General features: G+C 40.7%; 1 protein-coding gene across 1 annotated transcript; it reads right to left on the bottom strand.

Annotated features, from left to right (window-relative positions):
• Positions 1–8,939: 8,939 nt before the first annotated feature.
• LOC119648502 lies at positions 8,940–10,178 on the bottom strand. The gene is made up of 2 exons (XM_038050271.1): positions 9,846–10,178; positions 8,940–9,584 (listed from the first exon to the last, which is right to left on the bottom strand). Exons 1-2 carry the CDS (start codon positions 10,176–10,178, stop codon positions 8,940–8,942), a joined length of 978 nt encoding a protein of 325 aa, XP_037906199.1.
• Positions 10,179–10,533: the final 355 nt, after the last annotated feature.

Raw genomic sequence — 10,533 nt, 5'->3', positions numbered from 1 at the left:
CTCAGGCTGACTAATGACCTGATTTATGCTATGTGGCAACTCACCGAATATATTGGTAAGCCTTTTGTATCAGAGGTTCCATTTGTTTCAGCGTAGCAATGTTCTGCCCTAATGAGTCTCGCCATGGTGGATATCTTCCGTCACTTAAACCAATCTTAACTACACCACAATATACAAGTGATTGTAGTTGCAGTAGTGACATACCACCACACAGTCAAGACGCAATCAATAATTTGAGATAGAATTGTTGTTGCTAGAGATGCATAGAGCCTGGAAATACCTAGTCCATACAAAGGAACCGTATGTACAAATTTACATAAACAAATTTAAAATTATAATTATATTTCAATTTCAATTATAAAATAAATTTGATTCACCAATTTCCGGTTGTTTTAATCATAATCATTTCTTCTGTATGACTCAAGTGGTTAGAGCGCTGGGCTGCCGTAGCGAAAGGTCGCGGTTCAAATCTCACTGTTGGCAGAGGGATTTGTAATCGTGACTGGATGTCGGATATCAGTGGACTCAACCATAAATGAGTACCTGAGTCAAATCAGGATAATAATCTCAGGTGAGCGCAATGCTGACCATATTGCCTCCTACAGCGTACTGTAGTGTACCGCTACGGTCTTGAATGAAGTGCTCTAAGACACTTCAAGGCCCTGATCCAATATGGATTGTTGCGCCAACAGTTATTATTATTAAGCATACACCATACCTGGCGTACGATATTTCGGTTCATGCGCCGTATATATCATTAAAGATAAAGTACAGGTACAAGAACCTGCACTCAAACCGATCCATTTCCAAGAATTTTATACCCTCAGCGGAGACTTCGGCCGGACGAATGCTCTGGCGAGTACTGAAACTGTTACCCGTGACGTGATGATGTTAATCCTCACGCCTCTGCTCCCATCGACTCTTTGTCTCCAGTTTCCGCGATGACCTCAAGTCGAACACGCACCCTGATGAGGGCCGGGATTGTGTCAAGTAATAAAGCGATACTAGTCTGCGATATGCTGCACGAATCTCTGATGCAACAGGCAGCGGTAAGATTTTGTACTCACCCCGCCATTTTTGTCCCGTAGTAGGAGCATATAATAAAGAAGTTCAAATTGGCGTTACACTTCCGCGAACCGTCTAAAGTGACCGCCGCAGATTGCGACGAAACAGCTACAGCAGGCGGAGCCATGCCATTGGTTATCATGGCTGCTAGACGTCGAACCGCCTGATAATTGGCGGTTTCGACACCGTGTTATCCATTACAGGAACCCGGCCCAGTCACCAACTCAGACAACCCCCGTCAGATATCCATCGCGGACGTTAAATTTCTCCTTCTCCTAGCCTCTCAGTAAGTAAACTGCAAGACCGGGAATTTCCTGCACTTTCCTCACCTACCCGCTGAGGCGCTGCGGTGGCGTTCAGGCATTCAAACTGAAGCTATCCATCGCTCCTTTCACAAGCAGGCTTAGGAGCGGCTACGGCGGAGTTTTTATCTATAAGATTTCATTTGTTCCTTTATTCTTCATTTTCATTTATATTATTTTGTTGTGGGTCTCATTTTAGTTTCTTATTTTATTGTTGATTTAAATAGAATATCATGAATTTTCGCAAAATGCCTTTGGATTGGAGGATTCCCACTTTTCCCCTCCTCTTTGAACTCGCAGAACTTTCTTACAAAAGAGGCATCCTCCAATATGATGCGTAGAGTAATGCAAGCACTTCAATACAGCTTCAATATTTGCGGGCAGATCTTCAAGATCAATTTCGCCATCTTTTTAGGTTCTTGGGACAGTTCGTACCTCTTGGTCATCTCGACCGCTCAGGATGGAGGTTGCATGGTCATCGCCAAACCGAGTTATGTCATTCTAGCGTCAAGCAGCAGACATCCCGGATCCAGCATGGAGCGTGTCAGACACGACATTGGTAGAAGCCAAGAAGATTCGTCCGCCGGCTTAAATTTGTATGGTGGAAGAAGATCATTGTGCTTTTACGCTCATGCAATCCAGTGGTACTTTGTTTAAGTATTTCGTTATTGCATCAATGATTTCATTAATGTAAACTATAGAAAAACAAGTCTGGAAACCGGAAGCGAGACCCTTCAGTTACGAGAAGTTTTGTGTGTTTCTTTTATAGACACTTGAAAGATTTCTCCCATTAGTACGTAGCACGTAATATATGCATATATTATGTGAGAATATCCACTTTCGGGTGACATTGACATTCAAAATCTTCAATTTGTAAAGAAGTGACAACTTTGACCTATTATAGCTTTGTTAATAATCCACCAAGCTTGGCATGCTCAATGTTGTAGCCTACATTGCAGCAACTTGAGGAGGGTTTTGCAGTCAATTACTGGAAATTATAGTAATATCATATTATTAACTTTCGAGCCGACCCCACTTATGAATGGGACAAAGGCTGAAGAAAAAGGAAGATCATATTATTAACTTTATTTGAACAGATTTCGGTATGGAGGGTATTTCGGAGCCTAGGCGCCATATAGTCGCAGCCTTTTGATTTTTTTTCAGATTTTTCGGCTGGGTAGTTTCTGAGAATAGGTCCGCTAACGAAATGATGACTTTCTGCGCACCGCACTCCCCACATTTTCAATAAATGTCAAAATTAAGAGAGAGTTCGGAAAATACTGATTGAGACCTTTTATTTGATACCCCAAATGACTATATTTAGTGAAAAAAAAGTATACCTCGCTTTTGCATGTGTGCGGACTCAACTTAAATTTGTCGTAAAAGAATGTAACTCACTGTATGCGTGAACGTTCACAGCTCTCACCTTTCCACCAAATTTTGTGTCAGTGGCTATAACCGTCTATGAGAAAAATGCGGGTGACTAGCGGACAGACAGACAGATAGACAGTAAAACACACAACATTTCTCTAGCGACAAATGCAACTACCGTTTTTTCTGCATTAACATGAAATCATGATCAAGCTGACGATAAATTCAGAACTGAAAAAGGAATAAATTTGTCACAACACATCTTTTTACGCGAAATTACAAATCAAAACCTTCTACACAAGGAACCACTTTATATTAGCGAATTCTTGAGAGGTACATTTTGATATGTGTAGATTGGCCTCGAATGGAAGAATTCCCAAAAAAAATGCTTCGCTTCTAGTGGAATGGCTCCTCAGTTTTCAATTTTGAATACTTTCGTAATAAATGTATGATGGATGAATTCTTTTATGGCTGATACGCCAAGTGCTGAATACACTAGCTTCTGGCTCGTATGCTAGAATCTGATTGACCCCACCGAGGGATCTAAGAGTTAAGGAGCATAACAACTGCACAGTGCCACCCATCAATGAGATTTTCAATACAGAGGAGAAAGATGCATTCTATGAACAATTACGTCAAGTTGACGATGTGGAATGTATGATGTTAAAGCGGTTTTTCTATGTGACGGTTTTCAGAAAAATTTAAATCGAAAATGAAAGTATTGACACTACAGCAAATGAAAAAGCACGCGTTTTTTCTCGAAACCACATTTTTTCGACTGGGTTGTGTAGATGAAAAGGCAGACGGCAATAGGTGCCATGGTGGAAAACGGTTTGGGTAATTTGTTTCCAGAAAGGCAAGCCCCGAAGGATAGATGGAGAGAATATTTCGAGCAGGTTTCAATGAAAGAATTCGTTCATCTCCCACTTCTATAAGAATTGCCGACATTTGAACCAATTTCACTTGTCAACATCACTGGTGTTCAGAGGTGGCGGGGAGGAGGGGGGAGGTTGCCGCCCCCCCTGTCTGCCGAACCAAAACTAAGTAGCCGAGGAGAACCTCTATAATGGTGGCACCAGGGGACGCTGTATCACATTGGCTTGCCGGTGAATGCACCAAAGGCCAAATTAGGGCGATCAGACCACGGGGACTCATCTGAAGTGGCAATAGTCACGAAACCTTACCAGGGGTATACTGGTACCATGGGAACTGGGATAGCCCCTGGATCCACATACTTCAGGTGAACTCCTGTTGTACGTGTGTTCAGCTTGGTTGTTTGCGTTTGGCCCTCTGGTGGGAGTTTTATGGAGGTAGTGGTTGCGTTCAAGCGAACAGAAACCTTCGGGTCTCAGCGTGGTGTTGCGTTTCAACACGGGAACCGTACTCCTTAGTTCGGTAGAGATTTAGGTAGGTCTTACATCCAGCAGTGTGAATGCTGAGCCATGCACTCGGTATAGACTGATACCATCGTAGCTTGCTGCGGCGAGGCTCTTATTGTGGTTACAAAATCAATTCGTGCCTAAAGAAGACCGTGGGATTAAGTCTACGAGACAGGTACCCACGTAAAACTGAACTCGAAGAAACACCTAACGACCTAACGACATCACATCTGAGTTTGTGATAGCAAAGAGCTGGGACCCAACATTATGCCTCAGTAAATTCTTCAATCGGGTTATTGAGGAAGCTAGAATACCATCTTATTGACAAGAAAGTACCACAGGTCCAAAATGGAAAAAGAAAGGTAGCTCAGCGTAATGTTTAAATTACCGTCCTATCCAGTCGCAGTCCCATACTATGAAAACTTTGGAACGTTTTTTTGATAACTGCATTCGCGAAAGGGTTCGAATAACTGTAAATCAAACCGTGTTTGTCAAGATCTGCCGAACTACTAACTGAACGGATCTGGAGAAAACGTTTGACCACCTGGTACACGATCTCACCTGGTACAACCGCTATTACTGTCAATGGCAATGATCTGCCCAGGACTGAGTGCTTTAAATATCTCGGAGGAATGCTATCAGCCAATGGGGAACTGCATCATGAAATTGCTTCACACATTAGGGCAACCTGAATGAAGTGGCGTTCCACAATTGGCATTCTATGTGATCGACATATCAATAAACGTCTCAAATCTAAAATTTACCGCAATGCCGTTCGCCCTGTCGCCTGCAGCAGTTCTGAGTTTTGACCCACTATTAAAAACAACGAAAGGGGTCTCGTGGTAATGGAGATAAATATTATATGTTTCGTTGGACGTGACACGCCTTGATCACATCCGAAATGAAGATTTCCGCAATGAATATGGGGTTGAACCGATTGTGGGAAAGTTGCGAGAGAGGCGTATTCGATGGTGTGGTCACATAATTCGCGCCAATTCACTGGGCAAGATTGGTCTGAGCATCAAAGATGATGTTAAGCGACCAAAAGGGAAGCCGAAACAACGGTGGCTTGAAAATCTCGCTAATGGATCCAAATCATGCCTTTGATAAAACACAATTACGCAACCGATCGCGAATGCCGCTTGGGGACTGGACAAAGGTTAAAGAAAAGAAGAAGAAGTAGACAATAAACACTAATTAATGTGTATTAGAGGAGGGACAGGAAAACCCCCTAACCCCTAACACCCCCACTGGTGCCGCGTATCAAAATACAGAGCTGAAGACTCGCAATAAGAGTAATCGTCGACTGTGCTTCGGGCCGCCTACATTTGGAAACATCCTTGCTAGTGTTGAGCTGATAGTCGCCGCTTTCTGCCCAGTAAGATTTAAGTGGGGTTTAAAGCTCAACTGGGAGTCGAATGTTACTCCCAGGTAATTTAGCGATGGCTGAGAGCAAACAACATGCGCCCCGGTGCAAATTTCAACAGTTTTCTGTTTCCGCCGCTTTGTAAAGAGCACCAACTCCTTCTTGTGTTTGGCAAGCTCAGGCCCGCGGTCTTTAAGCCAAAACTTGATCGTCCGTATAGTCTCGTTCGCATATATCTGCACTTCGTCGCATTTTTGGATGTTATGACCACTCCAACGTCATCTGCAAATCCGACGACAACGGCTTGTTTGCTTGCTGTAAGCCGTAAAACGCCATTATACATTAATTTCCATAGCAGAGAGCCCAGAACAGACCCCTATGGAACTCCTGCCGTTATTACACACATCTTCGACCCTTTATCCGTATCATAAAATAGCTTCCGCTGTCGAAAGTAATCGAAGACTATATTTAATATATATTTTGGCGTTTGTGCCCAGATGAGCGCTTCGATGATATGGTTCCATCTGGCAGAATTGAACACTTTCTTGATGTCAAGAGTCACCAGTGCACAGTATTTTCCTTCGTCGTAGGCTTTTCTGGCTAGTTCAAAAATTTGTTTGGTAGCATCAACGGCTGACTGAGTCTGCCTATTTGATAAATAACCGCCAGTATCAATTAATGGATATAGCCGGTTATATATTACCCGCTCGAGAAGCTTGCGTATTGTATTCAGAAGACAGATAGATCTATAGGATGTTGATCCACCTATCGGCTCACCAGGCTTCGGGATTAATACAAGCTTTTGTATTTTTCACTCTACGGAGAAGCAGACCCTTTTTTTAGGCAGTCTGTAAATACCCGTGCAAACATGCTTGTTGCCATTCGGTCAATGCCGGAGGCTGCAGCATCCCGGACCCTTTTCACTGCATCCAAAACTTGGTCTGTGGTTACTGGAGGTATGTCTTCGGCGCTCATTGGTCTCATTGAGAAGATTGTTTCCGGATGTTGGGGAAACAATGTCAAAACTATCTCCCACATAATAGGAGGAGACCTTTTGCCTTTTATTGCTGACATAACGGACGCCATGGATCCGAGTCTGCCTCATCACAGAGTCACTTGAAGCAATAATTTTTACTTTTCGTGATGGCCCACTGCAATTTTTTTCGTGCCTGTTTATATTCGAGGTACCGTTGTTCATACTCTGGAATGCTTCTTCGGCGTTTTTCCAATGCAGCTTCATTTCAGTCTCCTTCCTGTCTAAAGAGGTAGGAATTGAATATTGTGTGCTAAATAACCCAGGACCCCATCAGATATTCTGGTGGTTGTCAAACGCCTTTTTAAGTTTTCTTGGACTTTTTCTGTTTTATTGAATTACTAAATTAGAGTTTACAGCTTCAAGTAAGGAATTAAAAATTAATAATTATCCGAATTAAATATGACCCATGATATCAGGCTACGGCTCTCAGTACTCGTAACTAAAACTAAAGATCGAAGTATATCTGCTCTTTTAGTAAATTACGAAATTGCCTAGAAATGCTTAACTGTGCTAACAAACAACAAATATTTCAGAAAATTACATAAATTTGAATCTTACAGAAAAGTATAATTCGCATGTTAACCTTTCAGCACTGCTAACGAAACGTGCTAACGTAAGGTTAACCATTGCTAATTCCGAAAGGCATTTCGACGACATGGAGAAGAAAAGATTCCTTGTAACCGAGATTTATGAGGTAATAGGGTTCAGCCCACATGCCCTTAAGGTGTGCAAAATGAAATTCAAGTTGTACATAACCAACTTACATAAATCTCATCAAGTTGATGCTCACAAAAAGGTCAGACTCTGTCAAATGGCACCTCTAATGCCCTTCATAAATTGCGTTTGCGTTGCACATGCATAACGTTAACCACGAAAATACAAAATTCACATTTCCTATAGAAGGGAACTCCTGCTCGGCTGGGAAATTCTCCACCTTAATCTGAAGGTATGTACCTATGAACAGATGAACAGACGGACTTCAGAGTAGCGGATATTTGGGTTCGTTTATCTTTCGTGGCATGTGCGCTCACTTCGATATGTTCGAAGATGTTAATGCCTACCTGGACTTGCTTTGAATAAATGTTGCATTTCTTACAAGCGTCTGTTTTCAACAAAATGAGACTTTAGATTCGAATATCAAGTTTAATACTTTTTAGTTTCTTCCAATAAGCCATGATAGCTCCATTGCTCCTTCCACTTTAGCCCTAAACCCAGCTTTCCAGTACCGAGTGCTGTGCTTGTATCAAATCTAAAATGCGAAAATTCAATAACGATTACAATACACGGAACAGCCCTACGGCTGTCAATGCTTATCCAGGATCACCGTAAAAAATGAATCTCTCTCATGAGCCTGTAATGTTTCAGTTTGAGTTGCAATCAGATATCAGAACAATTGCATAAAACTTCCTTCTGCTGCCATGCGAACGCACACTGAAACCGGCACTTTGTCTTTCCACTGCAATCTGCAGAAAACATACCTTAATCGGTTGCTGAGGAAAACAGGTAAGGAGAGTAATTCAATGAGTTGATATCAATTTGATCGGGCTCCACTGCGATTTTTGTCCATCAGATTGATTAATTTTTTAATCTTTCATTCCTCCGTGCCCCTGAGCGGAACGATTTTGTTTCCAAGACCATTCATCAGGTTTCAGCAAAACTGTAACAGTAATATTCTCAACGGTAAAATTGAGATATGATTCCCATTTCTCCAGGGGAATGTATTCCTGCTTGGGAATGTATGCCAGCATTTTCTATGGTTTTGTTGACGACGGTGGGAATAATCCAGGCTTTTGTGAAAAAATCAATTCTAGCATTTACCAGCTGTAACGGAAGTGACATCTAAACCCAAGAGCTCTTCTAAAGATTTTGTTAGAATTCTATTGTTTACTATTATAATTTTCGAGAAGTTTACACTAATAAACTTAAGAGTGGATCTAAGGAATACACACATGAGCATGTAGGACTATCCATTTCCAATCCTGACTTGGGGCTACACTTTTCTGAGACATTGCATTTAATACTTTGCGAAGAATGTTTGCACGGCAACAATTGTTACATTTCAATTAGTGTGGCATAGGAGTGAGGACATGTATTGTCAACCCTAAAAATCTACGTTAAAAATGTATTTTCGTTTTTAAGGTTTAGTTGACAAAACACAACCTTATTAACCTTCATCCGTCCCTCATTTCCCCACACATTAAAGTTCCTCGCGTATCAAATTGATACCCCATAGAAAGTAGACGTGTTTCAAGCATTTTTATTTATTTTTATTTGGAAAAATAAAATAAATAATAAAATATTTCGAAAATATTTTATTTAAAAAAAATTGAATTCTGTTCATAAGTATTTATTAAAAAAAAAGTCGATTTTCGCAAAAAACTTTCAATCCCGAAATGTAAAAAATGAAAAAATGAATTAAATTATAGTTTATCAATGCAGTTTGTGCATAGTTTGAAATGATGTGCATTGCAAACATAAGTTATACACTTATCACAGCGATTGCTGCATAAATTTTTGTTGTTTTTATATTCGCAATGTGCACAACGACTTCGTTTTCCTGCTGACGGAGCATGCGTGAGTTTTTGAGAATTTGGTAAATTCGATTTTCGCGATGCGTTTGTCGTTGATGTTGGCGCTGCTGATGTTGATGTCGTTGGTGATGATGATCTTGATGAAATATTCTGAATTTCATCTATAACAGCATTTGCATTTGGTGTTCGAGGACGAGTTTTTCTGTTCGCAATATATGGTGTAACTAATTGCTTTCCGAGCTCCACTAAGTACAAGCGAGGGCGATACTTTTTTTTCTCATATTTCCAATCTGCGTTGAGATGAATAAATATTACGAAACTGTTGTATGCTGAAGTATCAAGGATGTTACAGAAAAGGGCTAATGGCCAACGATTCACCTTGCGTTTGCAGCGATAAGTGCCTACGAGTTTATCTAGAGAATCAACATCACCTTTCGTCGCATTATAGAATCGAATAATTTCCGGCTTTTTTTGTTCGTCGTTAGCCACACTTTTCTGGTCATGAAGTGTACTAAATAGAGTGACAAAACGATTCTTTTTTGGTACGTAAGAGACCATTGTGCTGCGCAAATCATGATCGAACACAAATTCGGAATGATATACTGGTTTGTTTTTCATTTGCAGCAGCAATGGTGGAATTTCTTTTCGATTTTTTCTGATCGTTCCAATCAACTTGTTTTGTTTCTTTTTCAATTCTAGGGCCAACTGCCGTGAAGTAAAAAAATTATCTGTTGTGATGTTACGACAACTCAGTTGATTGCTTAGAGTCAGAACAACTCTTTGGCCTTGATTTACTTCTGCTTTACAATTTCGATCGCGACCCGTATATACTTCAAGATTCCAAGCATAATATGTACTTGCATCGCACAAACACCATATTTTGATACCGTATTTATGCGGTTTTGATGGTATATATTGTGTAAATGGGCAGCGACCGCGAAATGGTACAAGTTGTTCATCTACTGTAACGTTTTTTCCAACAGTGTAACACATTTTCAATCGATTCACCCATTTGTCGTAAACGTTTCGTATTGGTGCCAATTTATCTCTTGATCGAATTCCCTTTCTCTGTTCTTTGTCATCGAAACGAATGCATTCATTTATTAGTTTGAATTTTTTCAAAGTCATTGTGGCGCGGAAGATTGGTGGTCCTGTTTGGTCATCCCACAATTCATTTATACATTGCCCATGCGATCTGTACACGCCAGCTAATATTAGCAAACCATAATAGGCGCGCAAAGAAGCAATATCAACTGGTAACCAAAGTTCCTTGTATTTTCGAGATCCATATAAATTAGCTACAAGATAGCTACAAGAAAACAAATGTCGGTACTGTACCTCTGTTCCGAACACATAACATTACGTAGTATCAATTTGATACGCGAGGAGCTTTTACGTGACTTTTTTTATTGTGCCAATTGGGTGAAAAATAGAAAAGAAGGAAATGTATTATCTAATCTTTTCTTTCTTTTTCTTCAGCCTT

Source organism: Hermetia illucens, chromosome 2 (assembly GCF_905115235.1).
Source record: "Hermetia illucens chromosome 2, iHerIll2.2.curated.20191125, whole genome shotgun sequence".
NCBI lineage: Eukaryota > Metazoa > Arthropoda > Insecta > Diptera > Stratiomyidae > Hermetia > Hermetia illucens.
Note: the sequence above shows the minus strand (reverse complement) of the source record. Positions and strands in the feature narration are given on the sequence as shown.